The sequence below is a fragment of the Tamandua tetradactyla genome, chromosome 7, assembly GCF_023851605.1.
Source record: "Tamandua tetradactyla isolate mTamTet1 chromosome 7, mTamTet1.pri, whole genome shotgun sequence".
Taxonomy (NCBI): domain Eukaryota; kingdom Metazoa; phylum Chordata; class Mammalia; order Pilosa; family Myrmecophagidae; genus Tamandua; species Tamandua tetradactyla.
The window spans coordinates 64,174,979-64,199,973 of record NC_135333.1 but is presented as its reverse complement, the minus strand read 5'-3'; the positions used below and the strand labels follow the sequence as shown (position 1 = coordinate 64,199,973).

The 24,995-nt window shown below is 37.2% G+C and overlaps 1 protein-coding gene across 5 annotated transcripts in view; it reads left to right on the top strand.

The window, feature by feature from the left end:
* The first annotated feature begins 487 nt into the window (after positions 1–487).
* Positions 488–24,995, top strand: part of CCDC77 (coiled-coil domain containing 77) — a 40,706-nt gene continuing 16,198 nt past the window's right edge. The window contains exons 1-5 of one of the 5 annotated variants that reach the window (XM_077169647.1): positions 488–610; positions 2,789–2,843; positions 12,356–12,409; positions 20,535–20,751; positions 23,901–24,043. In XM_077169647.1, the coding sequence (XP_077025762.1) occupies positions 12,372–12,409; positions 20,535–20,751; positions 23,901–24,043 (398 nt within the window). In that variant the 5' untranslated portion in view covers positions 488–610; positions 2,789–2,843; positions 12,356–12,371. The other 4 variants (XM_077169649.1, XM_077169650.1, XM_077169648.1 and 1 more) reach the window with 4 other exon arrangements.

Sequence of the window (24,995 nt, the reverse complement as noted above, 5' to 3'; positions counted from 1 at the left end):
GTTTTTTCTTTTTTCTTTCTTTTTCTGGAGTAATGCAAATGTTCAAAAAAATGATCATGGTGATGAATGCACAACTATGTGATGATATCATGAGCCAGTGTTTGTACACCATGTATAGAATGTTTGTATGTCAAGAATGCTTGTGTTTAAGGTTTGACAATAAAAATATTTTTAAAAAATGTTTTGAATTACACCACATAATAGTATAGTATCATAACATGTTGAAGTACGCCTGTGATTCATCCCATGATTATATATCGCATTTCTGCATCATTTTTCATTAAAACAAAGTAATTGAGCAAGCTTAAACTTGGGGTGCCCAGAACTAGTGCCTTCTGATCTCAAGCATCATGCAGTAGCAGTCCGCTCAGAGGGCTGCGTGCAAAGGAAAACTACATTTCCCGGCATTCTGTGCTTGGCAGGGCGCGTGTGAGGAACGGCGGGTGGGGCGTGCTTCTGTGTGAACAGCACTCTTATTGGTGTTTAATCCAAGGGGCCGTGTAACCTCGTGAACGATTGGATGGATTTGTGGCCCCTCAGTGGCGCCGCGACACTCCTGATTTAATTTTTGTTTTTCGTTGTCTTCTCTGACTCCGAGGCTTAGTTTGGCGTGAGTATGAAGTTTTGGGTTTAGTGTGAAGGATTTAGGGAATGGGCCTTGGAAAGAAAATCTGGTGAGGAGAAGAAACTGCGGAAGCAAAGCGGAAGAGAGGGACGTGCGCTTGAAGTAGGGGGGGGCCGTAATAGCAGTTTACGGGACGGAACGTGTAAAACTAGAATCTGGAAAGGGTGAGACCTCGGAGGTGCTGGATTGGGGAGCCATAGCAATGAGTGAATTTAGAACGAGATGAAATGGGAAAAGTTTAGAATAGAATTTGGACCTCCTGGAGCTGGGTTTTAGTATTCCCTCACTTTGGGCTACTGTAGACTTCAGTTTCCTCATTTGTGAAGTAAGGAATGATAAGAATACTTCGCAGAGTTGTTGTGAAGGATAAATGAAAGAATAAACGTTAAAGTGCTAACCAAATGCTAATTGTAAGGAGACAAACTATAAAGGAAAGTACCTAAACAAGGATAGCCTACAGATGGAGGAATAGGAGCTAGGGGAAACCTAGTAATTTAGAAACGAGAGCATTGTTTGGACCTCTGGAAGGTACAATAATTGGGAACCACATACTGCCGTGGGAGAAATGATTGCAGCAAAGAATTCTGTGTTAACTATCTTTTAGAGAGTTATAAATTCAGTTATTTTGCAGTTAGATAATTTTGATCACTTTATATGAAGAGATGAAAGAGATAGCATTTCAGATGAGTTTTCATGTACAGACTGATTTCAGTAAGCGAGATCATGAGGATTGGGGTGGCCACTATGTTCCAGTTGGAGAGAAGTTCATAAAGAAAGTCACAGAGGCAAAGAAGTTGTCAGCAAACAGAGGGTACATTTAGGGGAGTAGGGGTAAACAAGGCAGGAGAGATGGGTTTGGCTCTTGTATACAAAACTGAATTCTAGGCCAAGGAGTTTGATTTAATGCAATAGGCTATGAGGAGTCACTGATGAATTTTATGATTTGGTCCAGGGAAGACAGCGGGTGGGTAGAACAGTTAAGCTATTATAATACTTTAGGTAAGAAGGTACTGAAATCCTGAAGTAGCATGAGAGTTGTGGAGATAGCATAGACCGAATTTTCATATGACTGAATGGTAGAGTCAGGAAAGAGAGTAATCAAATGATGAATTTAAATGCTCATGCCCTCGTTTCTCAGAAGAAGGTGAATTACAAATTAGGAAAGTCAGCAGGACTATGTGTGGGTGAAAAAGATGAATGTTCGGTTTGGGAAATAGTGTATTTGAGGTGCTAAAGTTGTGTGATTTTTTTTTAAGTTAGATATTTGAAGTTCCAATGGAATATGTAGGTGAAGATGTCCAGTATATCGCTGGAAATTCAAATTAGGAAATTTAAAGAGCTATGATTTATTCATTCAACAAGTTGTTGCTGTGTAGTTACTTTATGCCAGGTAGTGTTTTAGGTAATAGAGATAGTGATAAAAGATTTGGAAATAATGATCTTCCTAGAGGAATGTCTAGAGGGAGTGCTAAAGAAAGTTGAAGACAGAACCTTTTGACTAAGGGATTAAATTTTCAGTAATCATGATAGTCTGCATTTATTGAGCCTTGTATGAGTCAGACACTGTGCATTTTCATTATCTCATTTGGCCCTTCAACAACCTATGGCATATATACTGTTATTCTCTCTATTTTCTAATAAGTAACTGAAGCTTAGAGAGGTTAAGTAACTTGCATGAAGTCACACAGCTAACGAGGGTCAGGGCTTTTACACAAACCCAGATCTCTTTGACTTCAGTGAACACACTCTCAACTAAAAGGAATATTTTTAAAAAGCATTCTCAGCCCTGCCAGATTAAGCTTAGAAGTCAAGAAGTGATTTATTGAATGAAGGAGAATGGGAACTGAAAAAAAAAAAACTATTGGAATTATTAATTCGGGTGTCTGCCGACTGAGATGGGCAACATCAATTCACATATTGTTGTAGAAGCCAGATTGTGAAGGATTATGAAACTAAATAAGAAGTAAGTGTATACAGCTTTCTATAGCTGCACAATAGAAGGAGAAGGAATAAGGATGGTTACTTTGAGGGAGAAAAGAAGTTTCAGGTTTTTAGAAGGCTCTCTTAACATTCCTAGTTACTCGTTTTAAAACACAGGAATCTACCTTTCAAATATCACCCATAATCCTACCATAACAATCCATAACTATTCTTATTTTCTAGATTATTATTGACAGGAGGCAAATTGGCCCAATTTGGAGAAGGCTTGTGAAAGGAGGTGAGTTTGAAGGAGAGAATTAGGGATGGCACTAAGGAAGAGACATGGCATATGTGAAGGGTTGGCTGTGGGAGAAAATAAAAAGAGATTTTCTAAATAGATTGGATAGACTGACCAGTGTGAAAAAAGGGTATTTAAACAATAGTCTTTCAAATTCATATTGAGGTTTTTTTTTTAATATTCAGTAAATATTTAATGATCACCTATGAGCTAGGTACTGTTTCAGGCACTGGAGATACAGCAGTGAACAAATAGATAAAAATCTCTTCTCTTAAGAAATTTCCTCATTCCAATATAATAAAGAATAAATAAATAAAATAGGTAGTATGTCAGATGGTAATAAATATTATTAAGAAAAGTAAAGCAGAGAAGGTGAGTAAGTGAATGCCAGGATGGTCAGGATAGAATTCACCAAAAAGGTATCATTCAAGTCCTAAAGTAAGAGAGGAAGCAAGCCACTTACATAAATGGGAAAAGACCATATAGGCAAAGTAAACTGCAAGGGCAGTGTCACTGATGTAGAAGTTTGTCTGGCATGTTTGTGGGACAACAGGGAGAGAATAGTAGATGAGATCCCAGAGGTTATGGAGTGGCTGGATTATGTAGAATCTTGTAGGCCATTATGAAGACTGAGTTTCTGAGTAAAATGAAATATTGGAGGCTTTTGAGCAGAGGAGTTCTATGTTTTTACTTATAAAGAACCCCTCTACCTGCTGTGTTAAGAATATACTACAGGAAATGAGATTGGTAGTAGAAGATAAGTTGAGGGGCATCAATTAAGAGAGTATTGTAGGGCGGGCCATGGTGGCTCAGCAGGCAAGAATGCTTGCCTGCCACACCGGAGGACCCGGGTTCGATTCCTGATGCCTGCCCATGTTAAAAAAAAAAAGAGAGAGTATTGTAGTTATCAGGCAAGAGATAATAGTGCGTAGGCCAAGACAGTAATGGTGTAGGTGCTGAGAAGTCATCAGATTCTAGGTATTTTGAAGTTAGAGCCTATGAAATTTGCTAATAGATTGAGTGTGGCATGCAAGACAAAGAGAGGAGGAAAAATTTTTACAATTTTTTTTTGTCTTAAGCAATTGACAGGATAGAGTTAATAATAATTAAAATGTAGAATTCTGAGAAGAGCAAGTTTTGATATTGGGAAGTATATATCAGGAGCTCAGTTTTGGACCCTTTAAATTTGCAAGAACTGTTAGACATCCCAGTGGAGATAGAGGACGGAGTTAAGACTGGAAGTATAAATTTGAAAACCAATAGTGTGTACCTAGTATTTAAAATCATGAGATCACCACGGCAATGGATTTGGATAAAGATGAGGAAGAACAAGTAATGACTGAACTGCCAAACTGTCTTCCACAGTGGCTGTATCATTATATCATTATACATTCCCACCAGCAGTGCATAAGTGTTCAAAATTCCACATCCTCTCAAACATTTGTAGTTTTCTGTTTGTATAATAGTAGCCATTTTTAAAGGTGTGAGGTGATATCTCATTATAGTCTTGATCTGCATTTTCCTTATAACTAATGAAAATGAGCATCTCTTCATGTGCTTCTTAGCTATCTGCATTTACTCTTCAGAAAAAATGTCTATTTATATATTTAGCTCATTTTATAATTGGGTTGCTTGTTCTTTTGTTGTTGAGTTATATGATTTCTTTATGTAAACAGGATATCAAACTTTTATCCAATACGTTTTTCCCAGATATTTTCTCCCATTGAGTTCACTACCTCTTTACCTTTTTGACAAAGTCCTTTGAGGCACAGAAGAATTTGATTTTGAGGAGTACCCATTTATCTGTTTTCACTTGCTTTTGCTTTGGATGTAAAGTTTAAGAAGCTATTTCCTATTATTAGGTCTTGAAGATGTTTCCCTATGTTTTCTTCTAGGAGTTTTATGGTACTGGCTCTTATATTTAGGTATTTGGTCCACTTGGAGTTAATGTTTGTACAGGGTATAAAGTAAGGGTTCTCTTTCATTCTTTTAGCTATGGATGTCCAGATCTCCCATGCTCATTTATTGAAAGACGATTCTGTCCCAATTTGGTGGATTTGGGAAACTTGTTGAAGGTCAGTTGACCACAGATTTGGTGTTCTATCTCCACGCTGTCAATTCTATTTCACTGGTCGATACTTCTGTCTTTGTGCCAATACCATGCTGTTTTGTCCACTATGGCTTTGAAATAAGCTTTAAAATCAGGGAAGGTTAGTCCTTTCACTTTGTTCTTTTTTTTTTTTTTAAGGATATTTTTAGCTTTCGAGGTTTTTTCGTCTTCCAGATGAATTTGATGACTAGCTTTTCGAAGTCTTCAAAGTAGGTTGTTGGAATTTTGATTTGTACTGGCATTGAATCTGTAGATCTCTGTGGGTAGAATTGAACTCTTAACTGCATTTAACCTTTCTAAACATGAACACAGATGTCTTTCCACCTATTGAGATCTTCCTTGATTTTTTTTTTTAGCAATGTTTTATATTTTCTGTGTACAGGTCCTTTACATCCCTGGTTAAGTTTATTCCAGATACTTGATTCTTTTAGTTGCTATTTTGAATGGATTTTTTTCCTTAATTGTCTCCTCAGTTAGGTCATTGCTTGTGTATAGAAAAAACATTACTGATTTTTTGCACATTAATCTTGTATTCCACCACTTTGCTGAATTTGTTTTTTAGCTAAAGAAGCTTTGTCATAAATTTCTCAGGATTTTCCCAGTGTAGTATGTCATCTGCAAATAAAGTTTACTTCTTCCTTTCCAATTTAGTTGCCCTTTTTTTCTTTCCTGAATGCTCTAGCTAGAACTTCTAGTACAATGCTGACTAGTAGTAGTGACAGATCTTAGGGGGAAGGCTTTCAGTGTCTCACTGTTGAATACAATGCTGGTTATGGGTTTTTCATATATGCCTTTTATCATGTTGAGGAAGTTTCCTTTGATTCCTGCCTTTTGAAGTGTATTTATCAGAAAAGGATACTGAATTTTGTCGAATGCTTTTTCAGCATCGATCGAGATGATCATATGATTTTTTCCTTTCAATTTCTTAATGTGCTGTATTACATTGATTGATTTTCTTGTGTTGAACCACCCTTGCATTCCTGGTATAAGCCCCACTTGGTTATGGTGTATAATTATTTTAATGTTGTTAGATTTGATTTGCATGTATTTTGTTGATAATTTTTGTTTCCATATTCATTAGGGAGATTGACCTATAATTTTCCTTTCTTGTAGCATCTTTACCTGGTTTCAGTATTAGAGTGATGGCAGCTTCATAAAATGAGTTGAGTATTGTTCCTTTTTCTTCAGTTCTTCCGAAGAGTTTGAGCAGGATTGGTGTAATTTTTTTTAGAATGTTTGATAGAATTCCCCTGTATAGCCATCTGGCCCTGGGCTTTTCTTTGTAGGAAGACTTTTAATGACTGATTGCATATCTTTACTTGTGATTGGTTTATTGAAATCCTCTATTTCTTCTTGATTCAATGTTGGTCATGTGTTTCTAGGAATTTGCCCATTTCATCTGAGTTATCTAGTTTGTTAGCGTATAGTTGTTCATCGTATCCTCTTATTTTTTTTTTTTTACTTCTTCAGGGTCTGTGGTTATGATTCCCCTCTCATTTCTAATTTTATTTATTTGTATCCTTGCTCTTTTTCTCTTTGTCAGTCTAGCTAGTGGTCCATCGATTTTATTGATTTTCTCAAAGAACCAACTTCTGGTTTTTTATTGATTCTTTTCTTTCTTTTTTTTGCTGTCTAATGTATTTATTTTTGCTTTAATCTTTGTTATTTCTCTTCTTCTATTTGCTTTGGGGTTAGTTTGCTGTTCTTTCTCTCTTATGACATCTTTACATTTAAAGTCTATTTTGTCTGAAATTATATAACTACTTCTGCTTTCTTTTGTTTACAGCTTGAAACATCTTTTTCCATCCTTTCACTTTTAGTCTGCTTGTATCCTTAGGTCTAAGGTGAATCTCTTGTAAGCAGCATTTAGATGGATCATATTTCTTAATCCATTTTGCAAATTTGTATCTTTTAATTGGTGAGTTTAGTCCCTTAACATTCCAAGTTATTACTCTAAAGGCATTTCTTGAATCTACTATCTTATCCTTTGATTTTATTTGTCAGATCTATATATTCTTTTCCCTCTTTCTCTTTTTATCCTGTAACTTACCTTTATTGGTACTCCTCAATTCTGTGCCTTCCTCCAGACCTCTCTCTCCTGTCGTATTTTTTTTTTCAGCCAACAGAGCTCCCTTTAGTATTTCTTATAGGACTGATCTCTTGTTGATTAGTTCTCTCAGCCTTTGTCTGTCTGTGAAAATTTTAATCTCTCCTTTATTTTTGACGGACACCTTGACTGGATAAAGAATTCTTGGCTGGAAGTCTTTTTCTCTTTCAGGATCTTAAATATATCATACTACTGCCTTCTTGCCTCCATGGTGCCTGTTGAGTAGTCTAAAACTCAGTCTTATGTGGTTTCCCGTATATATGATCAATCGATTTTCTCTTGCCGTTTTCAGTCTATCAGCATTTGATAGATTAGTATGTGTCTTTTTTTTTTTTATTATTACATGGGCAGGCACCGGGAAGCGAACCCGGGTCCTCGAGCATGGTAGGCAAGCACTCTTACCTGCTGAGCCACCGTGGCCCACCCTAGTATGTGTCTTTGAGTAGCCTATTTGGATTTCTTCCATTTGGGGTTGATTCATTGGACTTCTTTGATTTTCATATTTATGTCTTTTATAAAGGTTTGGAAGTTTTCCCCCATTATCTCTTCAGCTAATCTTCCTAGCCCTTTACTCTTTTCTTCTCCTTTCTGGGACACTGATGATTCTTATATATGTGTGCTTTGGGGTTGTCCATTATTTCCCTGTGATCCAGTTTGAGGTTTTCCATCTTTTTTGCCATGTGTTCTTTTGTGCTTTTGAATTCAGTTGTCCTCCTGTAGTTGCTTATTCTTTCTTCTGCCTCTTCAGATCGGCTGTTGTGTGTCTCTAGTATATTTTTAATTTGGATTACAGTATCTTTTATCTCTGCAATATCTGCTGTTTTTCTATTTATTCTTTCAAATTCTTCTTTGAGCTCTTCTGATATCTTCTTGATATCCTTAATGTCATTAGCCAACTCATTGGATTTATTTAGGGGAATTTTATGAACATCTTTGATTAGTTATTCCAGAGTCTGTGTCTCCTTCAATCTTTTAAGTTGGTCATTTGGCTGGGTCATATTTACCTGCACCTTCATGTGCTTTGTGATTTTCTTTTGGTTTCAAGGCTTTTGATTATCTTGATAGGGTTATTTTGAAAGTTGATTCCCCTCACTCATCTAAAGTTTTGTATTCACTTGAGTTTGTGTTGAAGGTCTCATTTTGCAGTTGGTTTGTCAGTAATTACCTACAAAACTAAGGCCCGGACATCATGCAGGAGATGCAGCTCTACTTGACGTTATGTTTGAAGCTAGACAGATAGGCAGTTTACCAGACTGCCCTTTCCATTTCTTCCCAGCGGCTGATGCTCTTGGGCCTTCTCTTCCCCTTAGGCCTACCTCTTCCTAACTGCATCAGCTAGGTGAGCTGGGTGGAGACACAGTGAATTCTATCCAGGTCCACTAGTACCAGTATGTTCTGAAAGCTGCCAACCCCAGGGCTAGGGGGTGGGTTGTGTGCACCTATGTGGAAATTCTGCTTGTGGGCCTGGTGGGTTTGGTGGCCCCCACGATCCTGCTTAGAATGACCTAGGACTGTAGGACTGGGTGTTTACTGCCCCTTTCCACAGCCAATCTGGAAATGCCTACCAGCTAGGGCATGATGCAGGACACAGGGGCAGGGGGCAGGATATGGCAGTGTGGGGCGGGACACGGTGGCATGGGATGTGGCTTGGCTTGTTTCCTCATCCCCACCTTCCTGTCCATGCACTCCTGATGGTTCCAAGCCTCTGTATGGAAAGGGGAGTGGTCAGCTCTGTGCCTAGCTGGATGGTCTCTATGAGAGGTAAAGCAAGTTTACTGACTTCCATGTTCCCCGTGGGAGCTCCAGGCTGCAGAACTGAGGGGGTTGATCTTACAAGCTAGCTGCTGGGGCAGGCACTTTCCTGGGTGTGGCCTGTTGTCTGCAGAGTCACGACCAAGCCCACTCTGGGATGCTTTATTCTAAGTATCCCAATTCGTCAGCTTTTTCATCTAGCACTTCCCTATATAGTATAGAAGACCCTCTCAGGTCACTGCTGCCCCAGTCATTTTTTTGTCACTTTTCTAGTTGGTCTGTGGAGCAGGGTTGAATTCAGCCGATCCTATTCCACCATCCTCCCAGAAGTCCATCCGGCTATTTTTATTATTTTTTTCATCATAATTGTGTATTCTTCACCATTATCATTTTTAGAACATTTGTATCACTTCAAAAAAAGAAATGAAAAAGAATTCATACATCCCATACCCCTTATTCTTCCTTTTCATTGACCCAAAGTATTTCATCTTCTCAATTTTTACCCTTTATCTCTCCCTATTATTTATTTATTTTATCCTTTTTTTTTTTTAACTGACCTGTCTGTACCCTGGATAAAAGAGGATCAGACACAAGGTTTTCACAATCACACAGTCACATTGTAAAAGTTAGATCTTTATATAATCTTCTTCAAGAATCAAGACTACTAAAACACATCTTAACAGTTTCAGGTACTTCCCCCCAGCCACTCCAATATACCATAAACTAAAAAGGAATATCTATATAAAAATAAGAATAACCTCCTGACTGTGTTTGAAATCTCTCAGCCACTGAGACTTTATTTTGTCTCTTTTCTCTCTTCCCCCTTTTGGTCAAGAAAGCTTTCTCATTCCCGTGATGCTAGGTCCCAGCTCCTCCCCAGGAGTTAGGTACCACTAAGCCAGGGAGATTTACACCCCTGGGAGTCATGTCTCACATAGGGGGTGGGGCAGTGACTTCACCTGCTGAGTTGGCTTAGAGAGAGAGAGGCCACATCTGAGCAACAAAAGAGGCTCTCCAGGGGTGTCTCTTAGGCATAATTATCAGTAGGCTTAGCCTCTCCTTTGCAGAAATAAGGTTCATAGGGGTAAGCCCCAAGATCAAGGATTCAGCCTGTTGATTTGGTTGTCCCCACTGCTTGTGAGAATATCGGGAATTCCTCAGATGGGGGAGTTTAATATTTCCTTCTTTCTCCCCAGCCCCCAACTACTTTGTAGGCTGGGGAATTCTCTGCCCAAATTACCCTGGGATATATCGGGGTATCACACTAACCTGTACAAACCAACAAGATCTCACCCCCTGTTCAAGATTCTATGTAATTGTGGTGCTCAAGTAAACTGACCATACAAGTTAAATTAGATAATGTGCTACACAAAATATGAATTTTGTACCAAATAAATATCTCTCCCTTTGGTCTCACGCAGAGGTTGATGTTTGAAAATATTGACCTTATTGTCCTTTATCCAATATTCTGATTTACCTTAGTCCTATCCAGATTAACTTCATTCCTAGCTCTAGACAAAGTCTGTACACTTTTTCAGCTTTTTAAACAGTTGCTGAATGGGGTAATGCTGACTTTTGTAGCTTTAGTGCTCTAATTCTGAGTCTCAGGTGTCACATTTCGAGGAATGACCAGGTTATATACAAATAGCTCAATATCACAGAATTTGGAAATACTGGTTATGCCTCCTAAATATATGTGATTGCTGTAAGAGCTTACAGTCTAGTAACCTTTACAATAGGCCCCAACCTGATAACCAATGCCCTTGACTTCAATTCTCAGTTTGCATATTATGGTTAATCCTTATGAGTGAAACATGATAATATTTGTCTTTTTGTTTCTGACATTTTATTCGACATACGTCCTTAAGGTTCATTCACCTAGATGCATGCCTCATGACTTCATTCCTTCTTGCCTAGCTATTATTTTTTTAAAAACGAAAAATAGCAGTTTTTGGAAAGGATGTGGAGAAATAGGAACACTCGTTCTCTTGTTGGTGGGAATGTAAAATGGTGCAGTCACTGGAAAACAGTTTGCTGGTTTCTCAGAAAGTCAAATCAAGAATTACCATGTGTTCCCGGTGCCTGCCCATGTAAAAACAAAAAAAGAATTACCATGTGGCCCAGCAGTCCCTCTTCTAGATATATACCCAAAAGAGTTGAAAGCAGAGACTTGAACAAGTATTTATACACCAGTATTCATAATGGCTTTATTCACAACTGCCCCTAGATGGAAGAAACCCAAGGGTCCATCAACAGATGAATGCATAAACAAAATGTGGTGTACACATACAGTGGGATGTTTTTCAGCTGTGAAAACGAATGAAGTTCTGATACATGTGACAATGTGGATGAACCTTGAAGACATCATGTTGAGTGAAATAAGTCAGACACAAAAAGACAAATTTTGTATGTTCTCACTGATAAGAAATAACTAGAATAAGTAAATTCATAGAGTGAGAAGCTGGAATACAGGTTACCAGGGGGTAGGGTATGTTTAGGGAATAGGGAATTACCATTATTGGTTCAGAGTTTTTGGGAAAGATTTAGTAATGGATGGTGGTGATGGTAGCACAACATTGTAAGTATAATTAATACCACTGAAGTATATATTTGAATATGGTTAAAAGTAGAAATTTGGGGTTGTATATATATTACTGGAATAAAAAAAAACCACATAGGACTGTATAACACAAACAGTGAACCCTGATGTAAACTATGGAATATAGTTAATATTACAAGTATAGTAATATTCTCTTGTCAGTTATAACACTGATACCACCCTAATGCAAAATGTTGATAATGAGGGTGGGTTTATGGGAACTCTGTATTTTTAGCATTATTTTTCTGAAAACCTATAATTTCTCTAAAAAAAGAAAAAAAAGGAGGGAAAGGCACTATGGGGTTCTGAGCAGGAAAATGAAGTATGGAATAATTGATTGTCTCACCTCTATTTTTCACAAAATGTTTCTTCAAAGGACTGAGGATGGTAAACAAATACATATATAACAAGTAGAAAAACAAGAACAACATTACATCATCTTTTCTGTTGCTCAAAATCAGAATAGATTGTCAAATCAAGCTTGATAAGAAAGCTTTCACCAAAACTAATAGAAAAAGCTCCCCCCAGCCATTACATGTTATTCCCTCCCCAACTGTGAGGTTTGTCTTCCTGAAGGTTTCTATGATAAGGATGTTCAAAGTAGAGGAACTCATGATCTTATATTATGAATTGTGAATAAAAAATTTAAAGCTTATAAGTAATTTTTTTTTCCTTTGGCTAAGATAAAAGGATCTTTATGACCTTGTTTCCATCTTAAATTTGGCAGGGTAGAGTAGTCTACCTTAATTTCCATTTACTGTCTCTTGCTTATCATCTCCCTCTCTTATAATTTCAGGGAAATGATTTTAAATTTTTAAACATCACATTCTTACCAACAGGCAAATATGATGATGTTGGAATAGTAACCAGCCCGTATTTGTCTACAATATTTTGTTTTGTTGCTGTTCCTGACCTCTCATTCTGAATTTTTGTGTATTTGACAGGTGTGAAGGAGACATCATGAACTTTACCCCAACACATACCCCTCTCTCCAGAAAGTAAGACATTTGCTTATTTGGGAGTTGTTAAAAGAAGAATCATAACTACTTGTTGAAGTGTACTTTGAAAATCATTGCTTTTTCTTTCTTTTCTTTGTATATGTGTTATATTTAACAATTTAAAAAAAATTTTAAAAAAAGGAGTCAAAACTTTTATAATCTTATTCCAAGTTGCATAGTAGCCAAAGAGATTTTGGAAATCTGTTTCTTAAATCTTGAACTTCCGGAGAAGATGGCGGCTTAGTAAGACGCGCGGGTCTTAGTTCCTCCTCCAGAAAAGCAACTAAAGAAACAGAAACAATACAAAACAGCTCCCGGAGTCACGACAGAGACCAAAAAAGACAGCGTACCCCATTCTGGAACGGCTGAACGGGTAGGGAGAATCCACTGCTGTGAGATACCCGAGGGGTGCACGTTTTCCCGGCTGGGGTGGCTGGCGTCTGGGGTCCCCTCCACGCACGTGGCTCCCCGGTCTGACTGGGAACATTGGATAGCGGGGCCCTCCCGTCACGCTTGGCGTCTCGGGCCAGCTGGGCAATTTGGACCGGCACTCCCCCAAGCCACGGCCAGCGACCCCTGCCTCCACGCGCGGTTTCCCGGGCCGACTGCCCCGCAGACAAACGACCGCCACGAGCGCCACCTACTGGGCAGGAAAAGAAAAACAGAGCCCAGAGATTCCACAGAAAAACCTTTCAACCAGCTGGGTCCCACACCCAGGGAGATCTGATCAAATGCCCAGACACCAGCAGAAAATAATGGATGACGCTCGGAAAATTGAAGATATGGCCCAATCAAAGGAACAAACCAATAGTTCAAATGAGATACAGGAGCTGAGACAACTAATGCTGAATATACGAACAGAAATGGAAAAACTCTTCAAAAACCAAATCAATAAATTGAGGGAGGACATGAAGAAGATATGGGCTGAACAAAAAGAAGAAATAGAAAATCTGAAAAAACAAATCACAGAACTTGTGGGAGTGAAGGACAAAGAAGAAAAAATGGAAAAAACAATGGATACCTACAATGGTAGATCTAAAGAGACAGAAGCTACAATTAGTGAACTGGAGGATGGAACAACTGAATTCCAAAAAGAAACAGAAACTATAGGGAAAAGAATGGAAAAACTTGAGCAGGGAATCAGGGAACTGAATGACAGTATGAAGCGCACAAATATACGTGTTGTGGGTGTCCCAGAAGGAGAAGAGAAGGGAAAAGGAGGAGAAAAACTAATGGAAGAAATTATCACTGAAAATTTCCCAACTCTTATGAAAGACCTAAATATACAGATCCAAGAAGTGCAGCGCACCCCAAAGAGAATAGACCCAAATAGGCGTTCTCCAAGACATTTACTAGTTAGAATGTCAGAGGTCAAAGAGAAAGAGAGGATTTTGAAAGCAGCAAGAGAAAAACAATCTGTCACATACAAGGGAAACCCAATAAGACTATGTGTAGATTTCTCAGCAGAAACCATGGAAGCTAGAAGACAGTGGGATGATATATTTAAATCACTAAAAGAGAAAAACTGCCAACCAAGACTCCTATATCCAGCAAAATTGTCCTTCAAAAATGAAGGAGAAATTAAAACATTTATAGACAAAAAGTCACTGAGAGAATTTGTGACCAAGAGACCAGCTCTGCAAGAAATACTAAAGGGAGCACTAGAGTCAGATACGAAAAGACAGAAGAGAGAGGTATGGAGTAAAGTGTAGAAAGAAGGAAAATCAGATATGATATATATAATACAAAAGCCAAAATGGTAGAGGAAAATATTATCCAAACAGTAATAACACTAAAAGTTAATGGACTGAATTTCCCAATCAAAAGACATAGAATGGCAGAATGGATTCAGCTTTAAGACAAGATAAACTTATGAACCATGTAATAACATGGATGGACCTAGAGAATATTATGCTGAGTGAATCCAGCCAAAAACTAAAGGACAAATACTGTATGGTCCCACTGATGTGAACGGACATTCGAGAATAAACTTGAAATATGTCATTGGTAACAGAGTTCAGCAGGAGTTAGAAACAGGGTAAGACAATGGGTAATTGAAGCTGAAGGGATACAGACTGTGCAACAGGACTAGATACAAAAACTCAAAAATGGACAGCACAATAATACCTAATTGTAAAGTAATCATGTTAAAACACTGAATGAAGCTGCATCTGAGCTATAGGTTTTTGTTTTGTTTTGTTTTGTTTTGTTTTGATTTTACTATTATTACTTTTATTTTTTTCTCTATATTAACATTCTATATCTTTTTCGGTTATGTTGCTAGTTCTTCTAAACCAATGCAAATGTACTAAGAAATGATGATCATGCATCTATGTGATGATGTTAAGAATTAATGATTGCATGTGTAGAATGGTATGATCTCTAAATGTTGGGTTGATTTCTTTTTTTCCGTTAATTAAAAAAAAAAAAAAGAGAGAGAAGGGATAATTGGAGATGAAGGGATACAGACTGTACAACGGGACTGGATATAAAAACTCAGAAATGGACAGCACAATACTACCCAATTGTAATGCAATTATATTAAAACACTGAATGAAGCTGCATGTGAGGTATAGGTTTTTTGTTTTTGTTTTTTTTTCTTTCTATTATTGTTTTAATTCTTATTCTGTTGTCTTTTTATTTCTTTTTCTAAATTAATGCAAATGTACTAAGAAATGATGAATATGCAACTATGTGATGTTATTAAGAATTACTGATTGTACATGTAGATTGGAATGATTTCTAATTGTTTTGTTAATTCTTTTTTTAATTAATAAAAAAAAAATCTTTATGTAAACTCTATTGGACCTTATAGTTCTGTTCTTACCATGTAGAAATGGAATTTTAAAATAGTGCATACTAGGGTGCTTTTCAAACACCCACAATCTCTAGATGGGTCCCTGGACCAGTTAAGACCTGAACCCTAGAGGGCCCAGCCTCTCTAGAACATCAGTCAGCTAATTCCATCTCCCTACCCCATATTATTTTTAATTTTTAAATTTTTTTATTGTTTTTAAACATTACAACATACAAACATGAACATTCTTACCATATGATCATTCCATTCTTGGTATATAAACAATAACTCACAATATCATCACATAGTTGTATATTCATCACCACGATCACCTCTCAGAACATTTGCATCAATCAGAGAAAGAAATAAAAAGAAAAAAATTTGCACATACCATACCCCCTCCCCCTCACTGATCACCAGCATTTCAATCTACTGAATTTATTTTAACATTTGTTCCCCCTATTATTTATTTATTTTTAATCCATATGTTTTATTCATCTGTGGATAAGGTAGATAAAAGGAGCATCAGACACAAAGTTTTCACAATCACACAGTCACAGTGCGAAAGCTATATCATTATAAAATCATCTTCAAGAAACATGGTTACTGGAACACAGCTCTACATTTTCAGGCAGTTCCCTCCAACCTCTCCATTACACCTTACCTAAAAAGGTGATATCTATATAATGCGTAAGAGTAACCTCCAGGATAACCTCTTGACTCTGTTTGGAATCTCTTAGCCATTGACACTTTATTTTGTCTCCTTTCTCTCTTCCCCCTTTTGATCGAGAAGATTTTCTTAATCCCTTGATGCTGAGTCCAGCTCATTCTAGGATTTCTGTCCCATGTTGCCAGGAAGGTCCGCACCCCTGGAAGTCACGTCCCACATAGAGAGGGCCTACCCCTTCCAACATGAAAAAGTTGGATGGTAGAGTTATACAGAGAAGATAGGGTTTAACAAACAAATATGATTGCTGAATCATTAAATTGATATTTTCTTTATTCTCCAGTATCTTAGAGCAGCTAGAAGTAAAAACCTAAACTTGTGGAATTGTAACCCATACCAAACTCTGAAATCTGTTCTACATCTAATTGTGCTCTACTTTGAAATTTATTGCTTTTTTGTATATATGTTGTTTTTCACAAAAAAGTCGATTGTGATGATGAAAAGGTATTTATTCCTTCAACCATCTATATTCTGGTACAGCTAGAAGGAAAAATCTGAGAGGATGGTATGGTAGCCCATGACAAACTCTAGGGTCTGTCCTGTAACTACTTGTTGAAGAGTGCTCTGAAAATTATTGCTTTTTTCTTTGTTTGCTTTTTATATATATTATGCAATTTTAAAAAGTTTTAAAAAAAGCATATAGGAAGATGACAGATAGACACAAGTATAGATAAAATAGAGAGATGGGATGATACAGCAAATGTGGCAAAATATTAAAAGTTAGTGGATCTGGGTATCTGGGTGGGGATACATGGGAGTTCTCTATGTGGGTTTTGTATTAGTTTTGCAACTGTCCTGTAAGTTTGAAATTATTTCAAAATAAAAAGTTTTAAGAAAAGAAAAAAAATGCATATTCTTCTCAACTAAAAGGGGGAAGAGAGAAATGAGACAAAATAAAGTGTCAGTGACTGAGAGATTTCAAACAGAGTTGAGAGGTTATCCTGGAGGTTATTCTTATATATTACATAGACACCTCTTTTTAGTGTATGGTATACTGGAGTGCCTGGAGGGAAGTACCTGAAACTTTTGAGCTGTGTTCCAGTAGCCTTGATTCTTGAAGACAATTGTATAATGATACAGCTTTTACAATGTGACTGTGATTGTGAAAACTTTGCGTCTGATACCCCTTTTATCCAAGGTATGAACAAATGAGTAAAGAAAATTGATAAAAATAAATGAATAATAGAGGAGATAAGGGGTAAAATAAATTGGGTAGACTGAAATATTAGTGGTCAGTGAGAGGGCGTGGTGGGTAAGGTGTATGGGATGTGTGAGTTTTTTCTTTTTATTTCTTTTTTTGGAGTGATGTAAATATTCTAAAGATGATCGTGTGATGGTATTGTGAGCCTTTGATTATATACCATGTATGGACTGTATATGTTAAGTGTGGTCAATAAAAATATTTTTAAAAAAATAGTACACATTAAATGGTAATATCAGGATTCAGGCAGTTTGAGTGAGCCTAGTCCAGAAACAGTGAATACTGAATCACAGAGGAAACAACCAGTTATAAGCACAGGGGACTTTAAGTTCTCATTCTGCCATCAACTTGCTGCATGACACATCATCCTCATCCGCCATTTCCACAACTCTCATCTGCAAAATATTAGAAATACTTCTAATGTTCATGTGTTTCGCAGAGTTGCTATAATGTAACTGCTTTGAAAATATGAATCATTAAGTAAAGTAGTATTGCTATCCTGTGCTTTTAATGATTGAGAAAATGTGAGGTTCTTTTCCTTAATGTTAGCAAATAGTACATTTTAATATCTCTTCTATACATGCTCCTTTATTAAAACCATATGCTGACCATAGCCTTCATTAACTATAATTCTGAGCTTCTGATATGAAGTTTCTCCACTAGGCTATTTTCCTTTATTGTAAATTGCAGACAGCCAATTTGAACAAATTTTCATATGAGGGTTTCTCCACTTTGATATCATTTGTTTTCTAACTTTCATTGTTTTAGCTCAAGTCTCTTGTTTGCTAAAAGCAAGCAAAAAACTTACTGTCTAGCCTTCAATCAGAATCTTCTTTTATTATTTGTAGCATCTAGTCCTGGTCCTTGGAAATGTCCCCTATACTAGAGGTTAGGTAGGATCTGATACTGTTGTGTGGTTGCTAACTAGGCTGTATTTTCTAATCCTGAATTTTGTATTTATCCTTCCCTTTCTTTAATAATTATACCACTTATATATCTACCTCCAAAATAAATTTAATTTTTTAAGTTTTGATCTTAAATGGTAGTATCCTTTATATCATCCACATACATTTTTCCATTTAATATTGTATGTATCACTCATTCATATTCATACATGTATCTCTAGTTCATAGTTCCTAATAACTTTCCATGTTCCATTGAATGGATATACTACAGTTTATTTAGCCTTTACTCTAATTGAATGGACATTTGGGCTCTTAACTGTTTTGTTATTACAAACAGTATTACTATGAACATTTTCGATTACCTTGTCCATATGTACACGAGTTTCCCTAGAAGAACTTTTACTAGATTCTGCCAATTCGTTGTCTGTAGTTGTACCAGTTTACACTCCAACAACAGCATATAAGCATTCCCATTGCTGTGTGTCTTATAGTATTAAATATTTTAATTGTTACTTCTGTTCTTACCTAGTTTATATCCAATTTGTTTTTGTTTTTGTTTTGATATCCAATTTTTTAAATGAACTTTTTGATCTCTAACATGTAACTTGAATCCAGCATGGAACTATTTAATATTTAGAAGGCATTTCATAAGATAATTCACTAACTTGTAACATCAAATTAAGATTTATAAGCACCTAATTATAAGCACTTTAAAACCAGAAATCCCTTTATTTATTTTTAAATTTTTTTTTCAAGGTGAACAAATCACTTTATTTAAGCAATACCATTTTCACTTGAAAGATCTACCAATAAGCAAACTATGGTTATTCAAACTTAAATACTGGGCAAATATTGTCACAAAAATTAACAAAGTGAGCCTGACACTGTTAGGAAAACAATTTACAGTTTTGTTGCCAAGGATAAAATTTGAACTTTCAAGTAAAAATTAGAAATTTGGAAAGCTTTTTATCTACCACTGTGAGCATTACAAACTTTCCAATACTTATGATGTGTGTGGGTTCTTTGATATTGTGTAGTGAAATGTATTGACGTGGGAAGAGCTGTATAACTCAGTGAACAAATATTTTCCACATGATCAATGCACAGTGTTTCAAAAACCTATATGAGTAAAATATCCATTCAAAGTGCAAGACAGACTAATAAATACCAATGTAGAGAGTACATAAAGTTTATCAGTATGATTTCATATTCTACATTGCAACTAATCTTTAAGAAACTACCACTTGTTCAGTTTAAGTGTAGTGTCCAAGTAGAATATCCACATCTATCTGAAAAAGCTAAAAGTATACTGAGCTATTTTCTAATTACATATCTGTACAAGGCCAAATTTTCTTCATATAGTTCAATAAAAAAAAAAGCATGTCACATCATAAGAATCCAGCTCTCTTCTATTTATAAAGTTATTAAAGAGATCTACAAAAAATGTAAAAACCATGACGGTTTTTTCACTGAATATTTTTTTGTTTTGAAAAAAGTTAATTTTAGGTTTCACAAATTTGTTCATTAATACATTTTTCAAACAAAGCATTTATCATGTAATGGTTTCTTATTATTTTCAGGTGAATTAAAAATATTTTTTTATTTCTCTGGTTAATTAAAAAAATTTTTTTTAATACCAAAAAACACCAAACAAACACAAACATTCCTATTTTGATCATTGTGTTCTACATATATAATCAGTAATTCACAATATCATCACTAGTTGCATATTCATCACCATGATCATTTCTTGGAACATTTGCATATATTCAGAAAAAGAAATAAAACGAAAACAGAAAAAAAATTTATACATACCATACCCCTTACCCCTCCCTTTCATTGATCACTAGCATTTCAAACTAAATTTATTTTAACATTTGTTCCCCCCATTATTTATTTTTATTCCATATGTTCTACTCGTCTGCTGACAAGGTAGATAAAAGGAGCATCAAACACAAGGTTTTCACAATCACACAGTCACATTGTGAAAGCTATTTCATTATACAATCATCTCCAAGAAACATGGCTACTGGAACACAGCTCTACATTTTCAGGCCGTTCCCTCTAGCCTCTCCATTACATCTTGACTAACAAGATGATATCTACTTAATGCATAAGAATAACCTCCAGGATAACCTCTCGACTCTGTTTGGAATCTCTCAGCCATTGACACTTTGTCTCATTTCATTTTTCCCCCTTTTCATTGAGAAGGTTTTCTCAATCCCTTGATGCTGAGTCTTAGCTCATTCTAGGGGTTTTCTCAATCCCTTGATGCTGAGTCTCAGCTCATTCTAGGATCTCTGTCTCACGTTGCCAGGAAGGTCCACACCCCTGGGAGTCATGTCCCACGTAGACAGGGGGAAGGTGAGTTTGCTTGTTGTGTTGGCTAGAAATCCCTTTGTTTAAAAATAAATTACGTATCATTAATGTTCAGACATTTTAATGAATGCATCCTTTGTAATTTCAGATAGGCTAACAACTCTCTCCAAACACAGTGTTTCCTCCAGATCCACTGGTTCCATGCGGTGGAGAGGAGTATCCTCAGATTCAGTGGAGTCAACTCCCTTGCCTTCCATTGAAGATCGCCTGGCAGTCCTATGCCCTTCTCAGGAGCTTCTGGAATATTATCAAAAGAAGATGGCTGAGTGTGAGACAGAAAATGAGGACCTATTGAAAAAGCTGGAGCAATACAAAGAAGCTTGTGAAAGACAGGTAAAAAGGAGATGATGCATGCCCTTTTAGGTTGCTAAGTCTTTTTATTAATGAGAGAAGGCCTACAACTGTCAGCTTGTATCATAAGCAAGTGCTTTATTTTAAAATATTCCTCTTGATTCCTTTCTACCCTAGCTTCATTTCTCTCCTTGGACTATGTATTAGCTAAGTTTCTCTAGAGAAACAGAATCAGCAGGAGGTATCTGTAGATATAAAATTTATGAAAGTGTCTCATGTAACTGGGAATGTTGAGTCCAAGGTCTGTAGGGCAGGCCGCAAGCTGGTAACTGAGAGGAAGTTCCTCAACGAACTCTCAGGAGAGGCTGGCTGGACAACCATAAGAATATAAAGGTCCAAGGTTTGTAGGGCAGGCTGTGAAACTGGCGATTCTGATGAAGGGTCTGGACAAACTCCACAGGAGAGGCTCGCCGGCTGAAGCAGGAAGAGTGACTATCTCTTCTGAATCTTCCTTAAAAGCCTTCCACTTATTAAATTAAATGTCACTTATTGCAGAAGACATTCCCCTTAGTGATTACAAACGCAATCAGCTGTGGATACAGCTGACATAATCATGATTTAAGTCTATGAAATGTCCTCATAGCAACAGACAGGCCAGCACTTGCCCAACCAGATGACTGGTTGACACATGAACCTGACCATGACAGACTATAATCCCCACAATTGCTTCACCTTTAATATCTTAAACTCTGATCTCTTGGTCTGTTTTATATTTCTAGTCCTTCTACTCCCTTATACCTCACTAACTTTGTTGTTACCTCATTGGCTTCTTGATTTTTTAGTTTTCTGTGTGCTGTTTATCAGCTTCTGACATCATGTACTTCCCTTCTAGCCTAGACCCCGTCATGCCTCACTTCAGTAACTGTATTACTGTACTGCTACCTATGACCTCTTACTCAATTATTCTTCTGTTCCACCTGTATAAGCAAATTCCTAACTGTAACTTAACCCAGCTGTCCGTCACTTATTCTCTTAGAGCAGGATTTCTCAACATTGTTACTATTGAAATTTTGAGCCAGGTAATTCTTTGTTGTAGGGGCTGTCCTATGCCTTGTAGGATGTTTAGCAGCATCTTTGACCTCTACCCACTAGATGCCAGTAGCATGCTCCCTCATTGTGACAATCAAAAATGTCTCCAGACATTGTCCAGGATCCCCTGGGGGGACAAAATCACCCCCCATATGAGAACCACTGTCCTAGAAAGGTCACAAGTCATTATAGAATAAATTGATGATAAACGGATTCAGCTGTACACAAAATATCTACACAGCAGTTTTCTTACCTATCCATCAGTTCCCTCTCCCATTCTCCTTCCCTTTCATATCTGTGCCATTCCTTTATTGCTCTCCTCCAATCTTGCTCCCTCGTTCACAGAGGAAATAGACTTTATTATGTTTGAACTCCATTCCTGCCCATTCTCACACATTTACCTACTCTATCTTTCTGATTGCTTCTTTCTGATTGCTTCAGCTGAACCGATCCAACAGTTACTCTGGATCCCATCCCTTGCTTCTCTTAAGAGCACTTTTCATCATTTCTTTCCTCATCTTCTTGTATTTTTAACCTTTTGCTTGATATCGACTTTTTCTCCTCAGCCTATAAACATGCTCAAGTCTTTCCCAATTTAAAAGAAAAGTTTAAGGAAACTTTTCTTGGTTGTGCTTCCCTCTCTTGAGTAGTTGGCCCTTCCTTTTCCCAGCCATACTTCTAGAATAGTTTGACTTTGCCATCCACTCAGTTTCTCCTTGACTGCAATTAGGTCTCTGTCCTCACAACTCCACTAAAACTGAGGTCTCTAAGTGCCTGTTTGCAAAAATCAGCTCTTCCCTTTTCGACCTTTGCAGTATTTGTCTCTACTCACCTTTCCTTTCTTAAAACTCTCTTCCTTTCTTAATTTCTGTGCTAATTTTCTTGCCTGGTTTCCATCTTACCTCTCTCTTCAGTCGTCTGTTCCCATTTAAGACTAAGGAGGGGGAAACTTAAATGTTGAAGTACCTCCATATTCCTATAGACAATCTCATAAATCACCTTAACTCAGACTGTTCTCCTGAGCTCCAGATTACCAGGTCCATATTTAAATTGATCTCCCTTTTACTTCCTAACCCTCCATACACACATATATATACCAGTGCCACCCACCCTACCCTCCAACACATGTACATTCCATATCCCTTAATTTTTCATTATTCTATGTTTTGACACACTGTAAGCTGTCTACAGTTCTGCCAGGCCCCCGACATTCAATCATTTGATGAGTCCTATTGGTTCTGCTTCCTAAATGTTACCTAATCTATTCCCACATCTCCCTCATTATTGCCATAACACTAGTTCAGACCCTCACCTCACCCAGACCTCGCATGAACTGTGTCCCCCTAACCACTTTCCTGACCTCCAGTCTCCTGCCTCTCCAGTTCACCTTACACTTTTCACTCTGGCAATACTGAAATACTTGTAGTTGTCCAAACATATGAGACTCTTTCATGATTCTGTATTTACTGCTCTTTTCTGAGAGTACCCACCTTCTGCCTGTCTCTCTGAACATCTTCTGTTGCCATCTTTCAGGTGTCATCTCTTGGGAATGTTCTCTGACTTCCCAAACAGGCGTGACTTCACCCTTATACCATTTTACCAAGCATACTCCTCCATTAAATAGTTATTTTATTTTAATTATTTGCATGTCAGTCTCCCCATGAAATTACAAAGTTCTTTATTGGGAGAAATATCTTTTTGTTGATGTTTTCTAACATATAATAATACTTACTATATAAAAAGCATCTGTAAAAGTATGACTAGAACAGGTGAATCAGATGGCATTCTGGGTTCTGAAGTCTCCAAAAGGAAGATATGAAAGCTTTGGCATTATATGTAAACTTCATACTCATAGCTTTTATTTTTTTTTATTTTTTAGGGGGTATATGGTCTGGGAATCGAACCCCGGTCTCCCTCATGAAAGGCGAGCATTCTACCACTGAACCACCTGTGCACCCCTACTCATAGCTTTTAAACTCAAGTCCATACATAGACTGCTGTCATTTGAAACTCTATTTTGATGAAATCATTCCCTTTGGAATATTTCTATATAAACTAACTCTTCCAAATATCTTTTCAACTACCTTACTGTTTTTTTCCAGCATAAACTAGAATGGGATTTGCAGCAGAGGGAGGAAGAGATTGCTGAGTTGCAGAAAGCTCTTAGTGATATGCAGATCTGCCTCTTCCAGGAACGGGAACATGTTTTACTCCTCTACTCAGAAAATGACCGACTAAGAATCAGGTACCAATAGAAGAAAGTAAATTGAGTTACAATTCTATAGTCATTCTCTAGATTATATTTCAGGAAACAGACTCTGAGATGGAGATTTGTTTGCCTGAGGGTTACTGGGGAAGTTTTCAGGAACACCACCTATGGGCTGTTTTGGGTAGGGAGAGAATTTTCAGTATAGTTTCAAAAGAGGCCTTAGCCAACCCCAAAGGAAACCCAGAGACTGGGATGGCCTTACTAAAGGGAAAGACTTTAGTACCCCCATATTGGATGCAAGCTGCTTCCAGAGAGGGTATGCAAACTTGGGAGAGACAAACCCCTTTGGCCAAGTGCAGTTCCTAGCAAAGAATGCAGGTCCTGGGTAAAGGTTGTCTTAGTCCCGAAGGCGGCATCTGAGCTTTGCTGCACAGTATCTGTTACAGTACGCTTTGAAAAAATATTTTTGCTGATAAATCTTGACATACAAATATACAACATTCTTAACATATACAAACATTCCATACATGGTATGCAATTAATGGCTCACAATATCATTACACAGTTGTATATTCATCTCCATGATCATTTTTTAGAACATTTATATCACTCCAGAAAAAGAAAAAGAAAAGAAAAAACTCATACTTACCATACCTCTTACCCCTGCCTACAGTGCACTTTTTGCACTGCTCATAACCAAACTTGCCTTGTTTGATAAATTCACCCCATCTTGAAACAGCTCTTCTGGAATTCTGGTTGATTTTTTTCGTGGAGAAACTTAAAAGAAGGTTGAAGGATGAACCTCCACACTGCAACTCACCTCATTGCCACAATTGATACTCATCATCTGCCTTCTGTACTACCCATTTTAGATTCCCTTCACCCTTGGCCAGCACCTCTGCTGCTCCCAGGGGCTTACCTCGTGTGGTGACCCAGACCCTGATCCCTGCAGGGTCTGAGTTCTGTTACCATGCCCTTTTTATTGCAT